The 18,674-nt window shown below is 45.7% G+C and overlaps 1 protein-coding gene across 4 annotated transcripts in view; it reads left to right on the top strand.

The window, feature by feature from the left end:
* Nucleotides 1–1,593: 1,593 nt before the first annotated feature.
* Nucleotides 1,594–18,674, top strand: part of TTC39B (tetratricopeptide repeat domain 39B) — a 129,763-nt gene continuing 112,682 nt past the window's right edge. Inside the window, exon 1 of one of the 4 annotated variants that reach the window (XM_086685338.1) lies at nucleotides 1,594–1,846. In XM_086685338.1, coding sequence (XP_086541464.1) covers nucleotides 1,607–1,846 — 240 coding nt within the window. In that variant the 5' untranslated portion in view covers nucleotides 1,594–1,606. The remainder of the gene's footprint in view (nucleotides 1,847–18,674) is intronic. The other 3 variants (XM_086685335.1, XM_025922071.2, XM_086685337.1) reach the window with 3 other exon arrangements.

Genomic DNA, 18,674 nt, shown 5'->3' with positions numbered 1-18,674 from the left:
ATGATTTGTAGAAAATTCAGAGTTGTGCAACCATCAGGACAATCTAACCTAGTTTTTTCATTGTTCATGGGATAGAAACCATTGTAGAGCAAGTTTCAAGGATGCAAAGGGGATTTATTGAAAACATGTGTAATAGACATGTGTGGGCAGTTGGTTTACTGAAACAAATAAGGGGAAAGAGAGGGAGAGTGGCTGGAGGCAGTACAGAACAATGGTTAAAAGCTACCCCTTGAAGTCAGACTGCTGGAGCTCAGATTCAGGCATCCTTATTTGCTTTAAAGCTGTTTGACCTCAAATAAGTTACTTAACTCTCTGAGCCTCAATTTATTCATCTGTAGTATACTAGTACCTACTTCATGGGGTTATGAAGGATAAATGAGATAATATGTATGAGGTGCTCAGCATAGTCCTGACCTATAGTAAGTACTCAACAAATGTTAGCTATTTTTATGATTATCACTGGATGACCATTAAATAGCCTTTCACGAACCATACACAAAAGACCACATGCTCTATGATTCAATTTATATGAAATTCTAGCAAAGTCAAAACGATGGTGATAGAAAGTAGACCAGTGGTTGCCAGAGGCCATGGAGGGGGGAGGGGGCATGAATGACAGCAAAGGAGCACAGGGAACTTTTAGGATGGTGTTTTGTAAACATTTGTCATGGAATTAAACTTGGCGAATTTGATTGTGTGTGAAACAAAGCAGACAAAAAATACCCCAACCCTAAAAAATATAGCTTTTAATTTTCTAGTTGGATAGTTTAATTATTACATGTTAGAAGCAAGAATGAATTTCTAAACTCAGCCAGCAAATATTTGTTGGGTACCTATTATGTGCAAGGCACTGTTCTAGTGCTGAGGATACAGCCTTGAAGTGGACAGCATCTCAACCCTCATACAGCTTACCGTTCAAGCATGAATTAGATACATGTGTTTGGGGCCACAAAAGTCAGTGTGGGATGTTATGCGGACATAATCGAGACAGGGGAGTAGGAGGAGGGGTAGAGGAGCTCCAACTTATATAAGTATCTGTTCCGTGGATTTTCCTTTATTTTTCGAACATACACAGAAGTAAACACAGCGTGCCTCTATCTGACGTAGTGTTTGGGCACGTGGCGTGACAGAGGCCTCTGGGTGACAGGTGATCTTGAGTGACCCAGGGCTGCCCTCTGGTCCCCATTATCTGTGAGTCTCACATGGCGACGCAAGAGGACTGGCATCGGCCCACGGACCAGGTGGACGCTTCCACCGGCCTGTAGAGTAGCGCGCCCTCGATCTCGTCAACTAGGCGCTCTCTTGCCTCCAGGCTACCAAGAGCCCCATCCTCTCCCGCCCCCACGCCTCGGCAGAGCTCACTATGCTGGGCCCCGGCAAGCACCCGCCCAGAACGTGGGCCAAACCACCGAAGTCTCAGCCTGCGAGATGACTCCGCCCACCAAGTGACCCTACCCACGGGTGACCCCGCCCACTCGGGGGGCGGAGACTCGTTGCGGGAACCTGGTTAACTCTTCAGTTTGAGTCGCGTGGGGGGGCGGGGCGAGGCCTGCGGGGGGCGGAGCTTGCGGCGAGGCGGGCCGCTTGGCGCGGGCTGGGGAAATGGATGCTCTGCTGGTCTGCGGGCGCCGGGGGCGGGGAAAGCACTCGCTCAGCTCGGCGCTGGCCCCGCCCGCGACCCGGCGGGAGCCCGGGGCCGCCCCCTTCCTCCCTCACTGGCGCTGTGCTGAGTCCCGAGTCGAGAAACCTCGCAGGCTCTGAGCTCCCTGTCTGGGTTTTGGGTGGCTGCAGCCTGAGGAGGAACATGGCGCTCGTAGGCAACGGAGCAGAGCTGGAGGCGGACGAGGTACTGGCTGGTGGGGGTGCGGGTACTGTCCCTGGAGTCCGGGAGGGATGAGCGAGCCCGGCAGGGACGGCCAGGGTCCGCCCCCTTGGTCCCCAGTCTGGGACAGGCAGCCTCTGGTTCGGAGGAAGGGGCAGGGGCTGCGGGGGGGGCGGGGTGGGGAGGGCACCCGGCCTGGGAGGTCTTTCCCTGCGGCCGCGAGGAGGGCGCTCGGAGCGGAGGCGCTGCGGAGTTTGGGGCGCCGGCACCGCGGGGTCGTGGGATAGAGGACACCACGTCGGGTCGGCGGGTGGTTGGGTGCGAGTGTGCGGGAGCGCGGGACTCGCAGCCCTGGGCTGTTCTGAGACTGTTCAGGAGCGCCTGGGCTTTTTGAGGTCTGACCCTGAAGTCCCGATACTGGCCCTCGGGGTTTGTGGAATCTCACTTCTGTGGAAGTTTCCAGGTGGCAGAACCGAAAGGCTTCAGTCGGTGACAGGAGGAGGACAGGCTGAGGAAGGAGCCCCAGGGGTGTTTGCGCGAGCGGATAGAGCACGGGCTGCCGAGGGGCCGGAGGGCTGCAGGACCGGAGCAGCAGCCCAGGAACTGGTGCTTTCTCCGCAGTCCACAGGGCACGGGCCTTTCCCACGCAGGTCCGCCGTGGCGGTGGTGGACGGGAGAGAACCGACTCCGGCCTCTTCACTTCTCCACTGTATTTAAATAGCCATTTCCTCCGGTGGCGGGCGCGCGGGGGTCTGAGCACCCTTTGGCGCGCGCGCTGGACCTGTTGATTTATTGATTGTTCCTTTCAGCCGCACTTGGCAGTTCCGGAGAGACGCTCCCTCGTGCGCTGGAAGTTGAGGCCGGCAGCAGCACCCACATTTGCTGCTGCTGCTGCCATTTTACCTGACTTGAATTTTACAAGTCGCTGCTGGAGGAGGTTTAGTTTCAAATGATGCAATAGTGGAAGATCTGGAGGAGGCGGGTTAAGATTCCAGTCCCATCTCTTTCATGTTGGAAAACTCCTGACAACGAATTGTGTTCTCAGTGTAGCCCTTAATATAAAAACGAAACAAAAACCAAACTACAGCTCCTTTACACGACTGACCGGCAAGAGGGCAAGCCGGGTCATTGAGAACCTTCCTTACAGCCAGTCCCTTGCATTGAGGACCCCCAAGACCACAAAACAATGAGCCACAATTTGCTAAGTTGCATGTATTTATTGTTGAAACTTTTACACTACACATAAAGGCAAGTGATGAAATAGCATATTTGTTGCTATTTTCATCCATGACAACCTTTCTTTATTTATAGCTTTAGGCTGTCTTTGTGGTATGACCTAGAGCCTCCTGTTTCTCTTTCCTCCTTAGTTCTTTTCTTTAATCAAGGTAGTAACACTTTCATGGCGCTTTGGCCATACATACACTCCCTTCCTCAAAAGTTTTTATGGCTGTCTGTTATATATTAAGTATTTATATATCTGGCATGCAAGGCCCTGGCAAAATGATCTAAATGTGATGTTCCAGCCTGTTCCCAACTGCTTCCCTTTGTATAACCAGTTAATTTGATCAGTGTTATGCCCATATTATAGATGAGGAAGCAAGACTGGAAGTAGATAGTAAATATGGAGTGAATTTTTGAATCCCTAGTCTGCTAGTCTAAAAAGATTTGGTAGTCTTAGGGCTATAGAATTGTCTAGACCAGAGCATTGTTGAGAAAGAAAGGGGATGCTATTAATAATTAACACTGGGACAGTAGGTGTGAATTGGGACTGTCCTGGGCTTATAGAAATACACAGCCATCCTAGCTATGCCCACTGCCTACAAGACGGACCGAAGTGTTAAGATACTCTAGCTAGGGAGGAGGACTCTAGTTCTGTGGGGGAAGTTAGGTCTCAGAACAGCAGAGAGCTTGGCACACAGCTTCTTGGTAAATACACATTTGTTAAATGAATGAATAAAAGCAGAAATGATGTTTCTTAATAATTTCTCATTATTTGCTTTATTTTTCTTTTTTTAAATTCAGTAACTATTACGCTCCTGTTAACATGTAATGTACTATGTTGGTCCTAGGAGGTGAGCAAAGTATAAACAAATTTTTTTGTTCCTGCCAAATTCACATTTATCCCTCACAGTACCCCATTTCTATTGGTATAAATTTTGCAAACATTAAAAAAAATGTTTATTTATTTTTGGCAGTGCCTGGGTGGCTCAGTCAGTTGAGTGTCTGACTTCGGCTCAGGTCATGATCTCATAGTTCATGGGTTCGAGCCCCGTGTCGGGCTCTGTGATGACGGATCAGAGCCTGGAGCCTGCTTCGGATTGTGTGTCTCCCTCTCTCTCTGCCCCTCTCCTGTTCGTGCTTTGTCTCTCTCTCAAAAATAACTACACATTAAAAAAAATTAAAAAAAAAAAGAAAATGTTTTTTTAGTTTTTGGGGGGGGAGGGGCAGAGAGAGAGGGAGACACAGAATCCGAAGCAGGTAGAGCTGTCAGCACAGAGCCGGCTGTGGGGCTTGAACTCACGTACGGTAAGATCATGACCTGAGCCGAAGTCGGAGGCTCAACCGACTGAGCCACCCAGGCCCCCAAATTTTGCAAACATTTATTGAACATTTGCTCTGTGCTGAAACTTGGTAGGTGCCTTAGAAAGAGAAGACACCGTTTTAGCTCTCTAGGGTTCTCTGTCTAGGTAGGGAGATATGACATGTGTATAAGAACTCCAGAATAGAGCTCAAGGCCGTGTAAGCAAGTAGGAAGTAGTGCATTGTGGACTGGGTACCCTTGACTTTCTTGTAGAAAGTCCCTAACATTTCATTGGCCTGAGCACTCTACCATGTCTACCCGGAGTGAACAAGACCTGGCTCTTCAATTTTACTGGGTGTGTGAAACTAAAATGGCTTATTTCAGCCGGGGAGCTTTTTAAACACTTTAATATACATTTGATAGGCTTTGTGGCTATTATTTTATATCCTAGGGAAGTAGAAGGGGGCCATGTGGTATAGTTGGAAAAGTAGCTAGGAATTAGATGAACTGGGCTCTCTGTCAGTAATTTGCCCGTTAGCCATGTATTCAGTATGTGTGCAGACATCTGCCCGCAGATACAATGGGGCACCAGACTGATAAGGTTTCTATCTACAACTTAGTGATTTCATTGAGTAAGTCTCATTTTCTTAGGGTTCTTTTAAGTTTCCTCATCTGAAGAAGGTGGGGCTGGATGAACCCTAAGTGTTCTTCCATTTCTAGAAGTGTATACTTTTGTGGGGGGGATGCTCCTTTTTGGGAGGAGAGCTAATAAAATGGGACTTCCTTTTCTTTCAGAGTTTCTCAGGAGATGATGGTGGTAGAGAAACTGTCATGGTGGCTGGGGGATGGAGTGTTTTCTTAGGTAAACTGGTATTTCTTGTTGTTTTTCCGTTTAGTTGCTAGGAGGATAAATGTGGGAACACAGAAGTTAGGGCTTGCAACCTCAAGGGTGGCAGAAATGGGTTCTGGAGGGAGGCAAAAACATCTTAGATATTACAATGGTTTTATGGCCCTTCAGAGCTTGATCAACAATATCTTATTACTTAGCATTAAAATTTCTTTCCTTGAGTTTTCTTGGGTATTACGTAAGCAATGTTCACATCAAGTTCATGACAGATATACAGTATGTATGCAAGGTCAGTACTATAAACCTACGACAAATAAATGGGAAGGACTGGAGAACTTTGTATCAGTTACTTGATCTTTAAGTTCTGTCTCTCCTGGTGACCTCCTCCTATGTACAGGCCACCCACTGGATGCCTTGTGGATGTTGCTTATGTTTGGCCCTGAGTGCTTTCATGAATGACTTGGTATCTGAAAATTAAATAGGAACAGGTTATATTTTATTATTTAATCCTAATAAAGTTATTCAGTCCACCAGTAGTTGTCAGGTACTAAAAAAAGAACATATCAGTAGTATCTGAATGAATATCTGCAGCTACTTAAGTTAAAAATTCTTTTCTTCTGTGAAACAGAAGTTCACTGAAAATAACTTTTTTTTAAGTTTCCATTTTCATTTTTTATTTAAGTAATTTCTACACCCAGTGTGGAGCTCGAACTCACAACCCCGAGATCAAGAGTCACATACTCTTCTAACTGAGCCAGCCAGACACTCCCCAAAATAACTTCTTTAAAAAGTGATTTTTAAGAAGACAAATTTTCAATTGTTTTACCATTGAAAAATAGCAGTTTTGAATGTCTGTTAAAAATTTGGTTGCATTGATATTGTTATGTAGAAATTGGAAATTTGCATGTGTAATCTGATACATTAAAAGCCACTCAGCAAATACAGTTATAAAGTTAAATGTTAATAGCTTTAAAATATTCAATTTAACTTAAAATATTTATTTTAACTTAAAATATTTATTTAGGTATTCCAAATCCATTGTTGAGTAAAAAAGAAGAAACTTTATACTGGCTTTTTTAATGTATAAAGCACATATACATCTCAGTGTTATTAAACTTTCATGGTGGGTATGGTTAGGAAAAATTGTCTAAAAGAGCTCCTTAAGAGGGCTATATGGAAAAAAGTGAGAAACACCGGTTGAAGAAAGAAACGGCTAATGTGGCAGGTGCTTTTGTGGCCTGCCTTTTTGGCTCAGGGTTTCTGAGATCTAATTCTAACTTAGAAAATTTATTTTTGGAACTTTAGATGAAGTTTAGATAAGATTGATTGCTACAGTTTTTTAAAGAATCAGATTCATTTTTTTTTTAAGTTTATTATTTTGAGAGCAAGAGAGAGAGTGCATGCATGCCAGCTGGGGAGGGACAGAGAGAGAGAGAGAGAGAAAGAGAGAGAGAGAGTGAATCCCAAGCAGGCCCCACACTGTTAATGTGGAGCCCAATGCAGGGCTCAAACCCATGACCTGTGAGATCATGACATGATCCGAAATCAAGTCGGACGCTTAACCCAATAAGCCACCCAGGTGCCCAAGAATCAGATTCATTCTTTTATTCCCCCAGTGTTCACTGAGTACGTCTCAGGTGCTAACAGTCTGTACGTGCTGGAGGTACCCACTAAGATAAGACAGCGTTATTGCCTTTGAGGAACATACGCTCTTAGCAAAAGACACAGTTGTGCAAGTAACTAGTTCTGTCTTTGGATCGAGGTAGGTTTTAGGTAGAAGGGTCATGTAATTTATTGTCCGTAGCAGGGCAGTATGAGAGTAAATGGGATGCTTTTAGTAATTACCCTAGGACAACAGGTGCAACACAGGGATGCCACCCTAGTTTAGGGGCTGACAGAGACTTTAAGATAAAGAGATAGATAGCATTTGAACTGGGTCTTGAATGGTGAGCAGGCTTGTGCCTGGCAGAGCAAGTGGGATATGGCACAGGCTTTGTGGAAGTTGAGATGGGCAGGAATGAGAGCACACCTGGGTTCAGCAGGGCCCCCAGCCAGCGGGAGGGAGAGCCAGTGAGGGCTGAGACCACAGAGGCCAGCTTGGATCATGTGGTACCGCATCTGGAGCATCATGCTAAGTGTGGGTGAAATCTCCTGAAAAATGGGAATCTGGAAGGTTTTTTAGCCAGGCAAGTGTGATAAGGTTATTTCTTTTAGGAAGAAGAATCTGGTGAAGGTAATGCAGCCAGATTGTGGAAGTGGCGGCAAGAAGGGCGAGAGGCTTGTTGCAAGAGTTAATGTGGGAGGAGGTAAGGACAAAAGTGGAGCAGAGGCCACGGTCTTTGAAAGAAGAGGCCAGATGTGAGGGAGAACATGGAGGAGGAATTGTCTTGGGAGCCTTTTCCCCAGTTTGAGGGGCAGCGGATGGAGAGGGGTGGGGAGCTGTTCAGTGATAATTCTGGGTTCCTTGTGTGGCTGGGCTGTGGTGCTGTTAACACACGAGGGGTGGGTGTAGAGGACAGGGATGGGGGAGTACCTCATGTAGATTATGCTCACCTTTGTGGCTTGCTATGACTTTCCTTTTTTTTTTTTTTTTTTTAATGTTTAGTTACTTAATTTGAGAGATAGCACGAGTCAGGGAGGGGCAAAGAGATAGAGATAGAGAGAGAGAGAGAAGAGAGAGGATCCCACGCGGGCTCCGTGCCATCAGCACAGAACCTCACCCGGGGCTTGATCTCACAAACAGTGAGATCATGACCTGAGCCGAAATCAAGAGTCAGACACTTAACCAACTGAGCCACCCAGGCACCCCTCACTGTGACTCTTCGTTACTGAGGGACTGTTTATGAGTGCGTGAATTTGGGCAGGGCTGAGAAAGGGTGTTTACAAATTGGTTCTGCAGATTAGTGGGAGGTAAAAATAGCATCAGCTTATGCCATCAGCCTCCACGTCCTCCTCCTCAGGTTAACCAACCGGCAGTTTTCCTGATTTGTTCAACCTTGAGTCTCTTGAAATCCTGTCTCTTCTTGGAATGCCACCTTCTCAGTGAAACTTGCCTTCACTTTCTCTTCCCCGTCCCTTCGTACCTGGATACCCGCTTCCTTCCTCTCAAGTCCAGTAGCACAGGTATGCTCTTTCTAGGCAGGTCTCCGGTCTTCCTGGGGTTAGCTGTTTGCCTTCCCTTCTTAGCTTAGTTCCCTGCCCACGGGTGCTGTTACTAATTATCGACGGTGTGAATCTGCTAGTGTGAATTCTGTGAGGCTCATGGTTTCCACCTAACCATTTGTTGACATCTTCTCAGGCCCGAGTGTTGGGGGACCCGGTGGCCATCTCAGGTGGGTCTCCTGAAGTCACTGTGTGCTCACTTTCCAGAAGATGAGTATCTGGAGACTGCCCAGTGCTTGTGAGGCTTTCTGGGGAGAGCTTTCTGTTGGTCCCCGACTGTGTCAGAACTTTCTTCCCACTCCTTGCTTAGTGGATATTGGTCCTCCACCCTGGCCAGTTGGCCATATTGGTTGGGTCACCACACCTCTCTAAAGGGACTCCTCAAGTGTCGAATGCCTGAAGGTTCAAATGCCATTATGCTACTTATGCTCTTTATTTAAAGACTGTGGCTGTGTAGTAAAGTGCTTCCCTGCTGAGATCCTTAGGCATGTCCCCTTAGTATTGCTGATATTATGCTGACATATACATAGGGCCTACATATTTTAAAATATTTTAATGAAATAACGTGACATATATGTATTTGTTGGGTCTGATTGCAACTAGTAAGTAAGAATTATTCAGTCTAATTTGATGTGTTGAATATTGCACTAGGTGCTGTAGAGGCAAACACAGCTCCAGCTCTAAGTTGGGGTCTAGTAGGGAATGGGAGCAGGTGTACAGACAAATAGATGCAATACTGTGTGCTGAGACCATAAAGGAGGATTGCCAGGGTGCTTTGGGAACGCAGAAGGAGGGCACCTCATCCTAAAGGGAGGATGGGTAGTCAGGATGGTCTCCTTGAGGAGGCCATTTCTTAGAAAATCTGGATCTTACAGGATGAATAGGGGTTAACCATGAGGAGAGAGTGGGTAACGAGGGGAGTTCTTGAAGTGTGTCCCAGGGAGAGGGAACAGCAGGCATAAGGTATAGAGGTGGGGGGAGAGTCGGTGGTGCTCCGGGTGGCAGAGAATGAGTCTGGAAGGGTAGGATGGGCTGTCCGATTCTTTCATGCCAAGTTGTGGGATTACTATGTGCATTTAAGGGTTTAAGCTAAGGAGAGGTGTGGAGAGACCAACGCTGTAGGTGGCTTTGTCTGGCAGTGCGTGGAGGCTGATTGGAGGGAGACAGGACCCCGGGTGGGGAGGCAGGTGCTTTTCTGGTGTTTTGTTTGTCAGTGGCTGTTATAGCCCTCTGAAGGCCCACTGTATGCAGGTGTAGCTAAGCACTGGGATAACATGGTGGGTAAGATAAGGAGCAGACACTTGAGAATGTGGGCCCAAACGCACAACTCTAACTTGGAGTAGGGGAGAGGCCAGACAGAGTGTAAGTACCCTGGCGCTCCTAGGAAGAGGAGAGGACACTCACAGGGCAGTCATCAGGATGTCATGCCCCCACCCGCAAGCAGCTGACTTGGTTTCCTGACCTAGTCTTTACTACCCAGCTGTGTGATGGAAGAGCAAGTCCCTTTAAGCCTTTTGGGCTTTGGTTTCCTCACAGGTAACGTGAAAGAGTTGACATTGACCATCTATTTCTGAAGTGCTTTTCAGCTTTGACATCGATGATCTAGATGGTGGTTTTGATCTGGATATTGAGGGGTGGATTTCAGCAGGCAGCAGCGGGACAGCTCACACCTTCATTCCTTGAAGCGGAGGGAGCCACAGAGGAAACAGGCTTGGGCATGGATGAAGCATGTCGGAGGCCATTGCGTGCAAGTGGGGGGCGTGCAGGGGCTGTGTGGCCGAGGCAGGAGGGCAGTGCTGTGTGTGTTGCTGCAGTGCTCAGCTAGGGAGCTGGGGTCTTTTTCTATTTTCTTCTTTGACAGTGGGGAGACACATGTATCCTCCTGTATTCGGGGAATGTGTTTCCTTCTCTTCTCCCCTCCCCTCCGGTCCCCTCGGCTCCACCCCCCCCCCCCCCCCCGCCTTTTTATAAAGGAAGCAGTGAGGATTCTGTTTCTTGGTTTTGCTGTGTCCTTTCTCAACTTGTTTCGGAAGTTTTAAACAAATGACTGTCCACTGCAATGCAGTGGTTAAGGAGGCAGACAAGTCAGACATGCCTGAGTAATTCCATAGACTTATGTTTCATCACATAGACTCTTACTCTTGGCTGAGTTCTGAGATGCAGAACCACATGGTGCACCACTGCTGTCTCTCCCCGCTTCCTTGGACTGCTCCGTCTCAGAGTTCTGGAGTTCCTGGTCTTTTTTCAACTCATGAGCGCAGTCCTTCCATTCAGAACTAAAGGAAACAAACTTCAGATTCTCACATCATTTCTCAGGCCAAAGAGGGTATGATCTTTCTGAAAGGAGGAGGGCAAGACAGATGACAGGGTGAGAGATTCCTCAAGAGAGGGGAATGAGGCCTCACTGCAAAGCCTCTCCCAGGAGCACTCATTGTGCAGAATCACTGGCTGAGGGCTGACTGCCCAGGAGCACTCCCTGTGCACGGCAGTATCGAGCTTCTGAAGAGGGCCAGCTTGGGTTCAGATCCTGGCTTCCCATTTGCTCTGTGACGTCGGGCATGTATTTAACCTGTCTGATGCTCTTCATTTATAAAACGAGAATAATGGTACCTACCCGTAAAGGTGCTGATGAGGCTGAAGTAAGGGTCTACTTCACAAAGTGCTTGGCATATAGCATTTTCAGGATTACTCTGAAAGTGGTAGTTCTCTTTTCCTTTTGCTTACCTTAAGATGTTACTGCCACTGCCTACTACTTAGGGGTTTGGTGAAGAATCTGTGTGTTCAGATATAATTTTACCTTATTTTTGCAGCCAACTGAGAGGGAAACTCTCTAAGCATGCATTCAAGAAACAGGAAGTGACTGGCCCAGGGTCTCTCAACTCACTTAGGCAGGGAATTGGCATTAGAAGTCAAGTGCTCTAACTCTACATTCAGTGCCCTTCCCACTAGGTCAGAGGGTGGCAGACTTAGAAGGACAAATGTACTCTGCCCCCTTCCTTCCTGTCTTTGTCAGTAAAGTTATATTGGGACACAGCCCTGTCTGGTTGTGTAGGGGTTGCCCGTGACTGCTTTCACTAAACTGCAGAGTTGAATAGTTGGGGCACAGACTGTATGACCCACGTGGCCTGAATATTTGTCAATTCTTTACGGAAAAATTTTGCTGACCTTTGTACTAGGTGATTTCAAGGCCTATACGTAAGTTGTTTATAATGTGTTGTAAGCCTTTTGAATTCAATTTGCTTGTTTTCTTAATATTCCTATAAGCATCAAAAACTAGGAAAAAATAGGAATTTATTTGACACATCCCATGAAGTGGTACGGTACACGTTCTGGAGTTAGACGGACACGAGTTTGAACTCCTTCTCCATGTACTACCTTGGATAAATTAAGCTTCGGTTTCATCTGTGAAATGAACATAATAAAACCTACTTCAGTGGGTTATTGTGGAGATTAAAGTCCTAGAAAGGGCTTAGCATATGGGGCACAAACGTTGGCTCTTGGCTCTTTTGTTGTTGAGGCTGCACGTGTGGATGCTTGACATTGTTTTCCCAACTGTGTAAGAAACTGGCCGTGTGAGGGTCGGCCCATCCAACCCCTGTCCAGCAGTTGGATTCCTTTAGGATAGATGCAGGTACCTCTCAGGCTACTCCCAGGACTCCAGCCCGGTCAGTTCTGCATTTATAGTCCTCACCCTTTCCTTCCCTGAGGTGGTGGGGGGAAGCCACTTAACCAAAAGAGAATGGGAAACAGAGGCTCAAAGCAGAAAAGTGTGGATATTTGTCAGGAAGGCATTGGTACTCTCACTCATATTTTGAAAATGGCTTTTCCCTATTGACACGTAGTGGTATATATGGTAACCTTTGGTTTTTCTAGACATTATGCTGTGCAGGACCATCCCCTCTTTAACACTGGTGAATGTCGTGGCATTGTTACAGTCTTTTCAGGTAGCACCTAGATGTTAACAGGAGACCGTGACCTGTAAAAGGTATGCTTGTGTTCAGTTACTTGGTGTAAGAGGTTAAATTAAAAGGTAAAGGAGGGGACAGTGTGTGTGCACTCCTGGTGTGGAGGGGCTCTAGGGTTCTTGCTCAACCCCAAAGCAATGTGCCATGCCAGACTGTTCTTCCTAAAGTTCAAGTCCTACTAAAAATCTGTTCACAGCTTCTCATTGCCTTCGAAGTATTTTTTTTTAATCTTTATTTATTTTTGAGACAGAGAGGGAGAGACCGAGCGTGAGCAGGGGAGGGGCAGAGAGAGAGGGAGACACAGAATCTGAAGCAGGCTCCAGGCTCTGCACTGTCAGCACAGAGCCTGATGCAAGGCTTGAACTCACAAGCTGTGAGATCATGACCTGAGCCGAAGTCGGAGGCTTAACCGACTGAGCCACCCAGGCACCCCTGCCTTTAAGGTATCATGCAAACACCTTAGCACGACATATAAGGCCTTCCCTAGAATCTAGCTCATTGGTTCTCACACTTTAGTGGGCATACGTCAAGGTTAGGGGAGTGGGTGATTTGTTAAGATGCACATTCCTACGCTCCCCCGCATGAGCCGTTCCTATTCAGTAGGTTGGGGCGGGGGTGGCTCCCAGATGTTTGCATTCTTAACAGGACTAATATCAGCCATGCTGAAGTGCTTGTAGTTCCCCTTCTGTGCCCCAGCTCCCAGGTCAGTCCTTTCTCACTTCCCAGCTTTGGATATGCCATTTCATCACCTGGCCAGTTCTGCTTCATCATTGAAGACTTGGGGACACCTCTCCTCCTCCAGCCTTCTTAGATATTCCCTCCTTCCGTCCTGTGGAGGTGCTTAATAACTATGCAGCATTCCTGGCTGCCTCGAAGACGAGATAATTCTTTTTTGGCATATGTGCCACGACATCTGGCAGGGATGGGATGTAGACGCTCCGTTGTTCCAAAAGGAAAGGGTGGTCCTTCTTCTCTAGAGCAGAAATGGAATTCCCTTCAGGGGTTTCTAACAATGAGATGTTTTTATCTTCTCAACCAGGAAGGAGAATTCGCCTCCTTATCTATTAGCCTTATTTCAGTACACTTGAAAATCAAAACAGCTTTATTGAGGGGTGTAAATACATACCATAAAATTGACTCCTTTTTAAGTCTACAATTCAGTGATTGTTAGGAAGTTTACAGAATTGTTCATAGATCACTACAGTCCAGTTTTTTTTTTTTTTTTTTTTATAAATTGAGGCATAATTGGTGTAAAACATTATATTTGTTTTAGGTGTACAACATAATGATTTGATATTTGTATATATTGCAAAATGATCATCGTAGTGAGCCTAGTTAACATCTGTCACCATACATAGTTACATTATTTTTCTTGTAATGAGAACTTTTAAGATCTATTCTCTTAGCAACTTTCCGATATGCAACATGTTATTATTAGACATAGTCACCATGCTGTACCTTACATCCCCAGGACTTACTTATTTTTTAACTGGAAGTTTGTACCTTTTGACCCCCCGTCATCCATTTTGCCCACCCCCCCCAACGCAATCCAATTTAAGAACATTTCCACACCCCATAAAGATTCTTGTACCCATTTGCTCTCACCTCAATACACTTTTAACACTTAAAATAATTGAAAAACTTAAAATTGCTAGGAGAAAACAAAATTTCCCAGGCAGAAATAAAAATGAGATGCCATTATATATCAGAGGGATAATGCAAAAGTGTTAGGCATCAAAAAAAAACAGGACTGGAGAGCAAGGTGCATTTGGGTCAGTACTTGATTTGGCTTTTACGCTATCAATATCATCAGAAGAGAGGTTCGAGGGCTACATGTAATTTGTGTCCAAATGAATAATTTGTCCCATTTGCAAGAAAGCAGATGTGTAGTGTACATGGATAAAGGTTTTTCCTGATTTTCTGGTTCATTTCCCAAGGCAGATTTCTACCCAGTATGCTTAGCTTTTTATCCAATATGTTTAGTTCTTGCTAGAGGAATAAACAAGCAATTGCATTTCTAAGCCATTCGCAGTGGAATGAAAGGGGCTGTCACCACAGCTGAAGTCTCAAGTGGACGGAGAATCAAATGAAATCAGCCTCTTTTTAAGCATCCCTGAAATGTCGATTTGTTGTGTGTCTTCTCAGGAAGGCATGTGAGAGGGAAAGTAGAAGGAACATGGGTGGGCTTACAGGTTAGCAGACACGGGTTGAGTTCTGCCACTTGCTGGCAGTGTGACCAGGGGCACGTTACTTAATCTGATTCTCTGTGAGCTTCAGTCTCTCATTAGTCAAATGGGATTCTACTGCCCATCTTAGAGGTGCCAGGTGCAACCCTGGCACCTCACCCAGGGCCTGTCATACTATAAATACTTAGTTGCAACCATTAATTTGAATAGCATCTGTGTATAGATTTCATTTTTTTTTTAATTAAAAAAAAATTTTTTTTTTTTAACATTTATTTCTTTTTGAGACAGAGAGAGACAGAGCATGATCGGGGGAGGGTCAGAGAGAGAGGGAGACCCAGAATCCAAAACAGGCTCCAGGCTCTGAGCGGTCAGCACAGAGCCCGACTCGGGGCTCGAACTCAACGGACCGCGAGATCGTGACCTGAGCCGAAGTCGGACGCTCAACCGACCGAGCCACCCAGGCGCCCCAGTTTTGTTTGTTTTTTATTTTCAAATTCAAACAGTGGTAAATGTCCTTATGGAGAACTTGCCTAAGCCAGGTAACCAAGGGCAAGGCAGGTGGAACCATAGTTTCCTCACTCCTGCAGCGGGGCTGAGTGAAATAGCATGCGGTCTGGCTGGGGTAGATAGGGAGCATTCACAAAATGAGGATGACTGGAGTTTATTCACACACTTGATGCTTTTAGAAGCTTGAGGTGTTCACATTTCTAACAGTTTGCTTGTTTAGTGATAATAGCATATGTGTGTATGTGGTATTTCTCCCAGCTTTTCCAAATAGAAACGATTGAGATTCATGGAATTCATTTTCATCAAAGAATAAACTTTTTTTTTTTCCATAAATAGATGAGATGACTTTACTGAGATGTGAGGCTCCACAAATCAAAATGTATCTAATTATTGGGGCACCTGGGTGGCTCAGTCGGTTGAGTGACTTTGGCTCAGGTCATTGATCTCACAGTTCGTGAGTTCAAGCCCTGCATCCAACTCCCTGCCCTCTGTGTGGAGCCCACTTTGGATCTTCTGTCCCTCTATCTCTGCCCTTCCCCCACTTGTGCTCTCTCTGAAAAAAAAAAAAAAAAAACATTAAAAAAAATCTATCCAATTATAGTTGACATTTAAAAAAGTAGAGCTACTAGCTTAGAAAGAATCAAAGAATCATTTTCTTCTTTTTTTCCTACACTTTATTTTTTAAAATTTATTTTTTACATCCAAATTAGTTAACATATAGTGCAAGAATGATTTCAGGAGTAGATTCCTTAGTGCCCCTTACCCATTTAGCCCATCCCCCCTCCCTCAACCCCTCCAGTAACCCTCAGTTTGTTCTCCATATTTAAGAGTCTCTTCTGTTTTGTCCCCCTCCCTGTTTTTATATTCTTTTTGCTTCCCTTCCCTTGTGTTCATCTGTTTTGTATCTTAAAGTCCTCATATGTCGTTCTCTGACTGACTGATTTCGCTTAGCATAATACCCTCTGGTTCCATCCATGTACTTGGAAATGGCAAGATTTCATTCTTTTCAATTGCCGAGTAATACTCCATTGTATATATAAACCACCTCTTCTTTATCCATTCACCCATCGATGGACATTTGGGCTCTTTCCACACTTTGGCTATTGTTGATAGTGCTGCTATAAACATTGGGGTGCATGTGCCCCTTCCAAACAGCATACTTGTATCCCTTGGATAAATACCTAGTTGTGCAGTTGCTGGGTCATTGGGTAGTTCTATTTTTTGTTTTTTGAGGAACCTCTATACTGTTTTCCAGAGTGGCCGCGCCAATTTGCATTCCCAAGGAATCATTTCTTCTTCTTAAGGCTTACTTGTTTTTACCCCCCTTTGTAGTTTGTGGAGGAGAAGGTTATATTTGAATTTAGCTAAGAGTCAGAACTTCAGGTCTGTATATCTGGGGAAGCAGATTTCACAGGACAGTAGATTAGGCTCCCCTCAGGGATGTGTGACATGCTTGAATGAACTCCTGTCTCTTTATTGGAGACCACGGAGCATTCATTCCATTTCAGTTGTGGCAATTTGGAGAAAATTGTCCTTTCTGTAATTATTTCAAGAGCAAAGACAAGGCTTTGGGGAAACAAAACAGTATTGCTTAACCAAAACAGCCCTCCCTGTGCCTCATCTGATTCTCCATCTCTGTTCCCCTCCCTAAGTTTCCCCTTCTTTTACTCTCACATTTCTTTCATAATCTAGTCCTGTTGAAACTCACTCCAGAACATGACTCCTTACTGTAGCCTGCCCGTTCTCTCCATCCACACTACCACTACGGGTTTCTCATGCCCTCACTTCTCGGAGAGCATCCTAACTGGTCTCCTGGCTTCCTGTGCCTTCTGCTATCTGTTCCAGTCTGCAGCCCACATGCTCATTCACAGACACGAATACATGTTACTCCCTTCCTTAAAACTTTAAGCTTTCTGTAACATTTGGAATAAAATGCTTGCTCCTTCCCGTGGTCTATGTGGTCTGCCTTTTGCTTTCCTCCTCTGGCTCATCTGCTGTTCTCCCCGTCGTCGGTCCCTGTGTTGTAGCCATCCTGGCTTCCAGCAGATCTGCTGAACGCACCCTGTACTTTCCCACTATGGTGCTCTTGCGTGTTTCCCCAGCCTGGCAGACTTCAGCCAGGTCTTCACATGACCCGCTCCTTCTTAACTTTCCGTCCTCACTTTAAAGATCAGGTTCCAAGTGTGGCTTTCCTGGGGCTCTGTCTTCAAAGCAGCCTTTCTCTTTTCTCTATCACGCATCCTTTTTATTTCCTCTTTGATATGATCACAGTGGGTATTATCTTGTTTATTATTTTCTCTGTCATCTGTCTGACTCCATCGGGTTTCAGGGCAGGAAGCAGAAATTGCCGTAGGTCATTTAAGTAAGATGAGTTTAGGAAGGGAAATAGGTGTTTACAAAATGCACGGAGAGGCTGAAGGAGCAGCTCTAGGCCGAGCCTCCAGGGAATGACCTCCGTCCCATCCAGAGCTGACCTGACTGCTTAGGGGAGGTGCTCCTATTCCCTGGCTGATTCTAGAGCCAGATGTTCAAGGCACTTTGCAGTAGCTGTCATTCAGGGATCAGGAAGCCAGAATAGAGAAGCTTCCATTGCCCCTGCTTTTTTTATTACAGGGAACTGGAAACTGGATGCTGGAGCACTGCTTTTGAAACTACCTCGGCTTCGTCACTCCTGTTTGATAGCAGAAAAGGCCAGAAAGGGGCAGGAAAATGGCCTTAGCCTTCTGGATCTTTTTTTTTTTTTTTTTTTTTTTAATTTTTTTTTTTTTCAACATTTATTTATTTTTGGGACAGAGAGAGACAGAGCATGAACAGGGGAGGGGCAGAGAGAGAGGGAGACACAGAATCGGAAACAGGCTCCAGGCTCTGAGCCATCAGCCCAGAGCCTGACGCGGGGCTCGAACTCCCGGACCGCGAGATCGTGACCTGGCTGAAGTCGGACGCTTAACCGACTGCGCCACCCAGGCGCCCCAGCCTTCTGGATCTTGTACAGGGGAATCTTAGTGGGTGTAGCTTCATTTTCACCCAGACTCGGTCCACTTCCTCTGCAGTAAATCTTCAAGGCTCGCAGGAACTCCTGTCTCTGAATTATACTGAAGTTCTTCAAATGTCAGTTACGACTCGAGCAAAACTCTATTACGATTGATTTCTTCTGTTATTTCTGGGTGCTTTTCAGCTTCTTAATTTTGGCAGTTCTTTGTTTTCAGGTTGGCTGCATATGTTTTGCAAGTTTTCAGTACAGATAGCTCTCTCAATTAAAAAAAAAGTGATTTAAAAAAAAAGAAGAAGGCGTTAGGGGCGTTAGGGTAGTTCAGTCGGTTGAGCGTCCAACTTCGGCTCAGGTCATGATCTTGCGGTCACTCAGTTCGAGCCCCTCTCAGGCTCTGTGCTGACAGCTCGGAGCCTGGAACCTGCTTCAGATTCTGTGTCTTCCCTCTGTCTCTGCTCCTCCCCCACTGCACTCTGACTCTGTCTCTCAAAAATGAATAAACGTTAAAAAAAATTTTTAAAAAGAAATAAAGAGACTTAGTTTTAGAGTTTAGACGTCTGTTACTGTGATATAAATGCTGATGGTCTTTTCAGTTCCCCTCCGAGTATTTAGAGCAATGAGTAAACAGCTAAGAATTGGTAATGAAACGGCTTCAGGTGGCAGCAAATGAAGCAG

Source organism: Puma concolor, chromosome D4 (assembly GCF_028749965.1).
Source record: "Puma concolor isolate L17-30 chromosome D4, mPumCon1.1.hap2, whole genome shotgun sequence".
Taxonomy (NCBI): Eukaryota; Metazoa; Chordata; class Mammalia; order Carnivora; family Felidae; genus Puma; species Puma concolor.
This window is presented reverse-complemented; position numbering and strand designations above follow the sequence as displayed.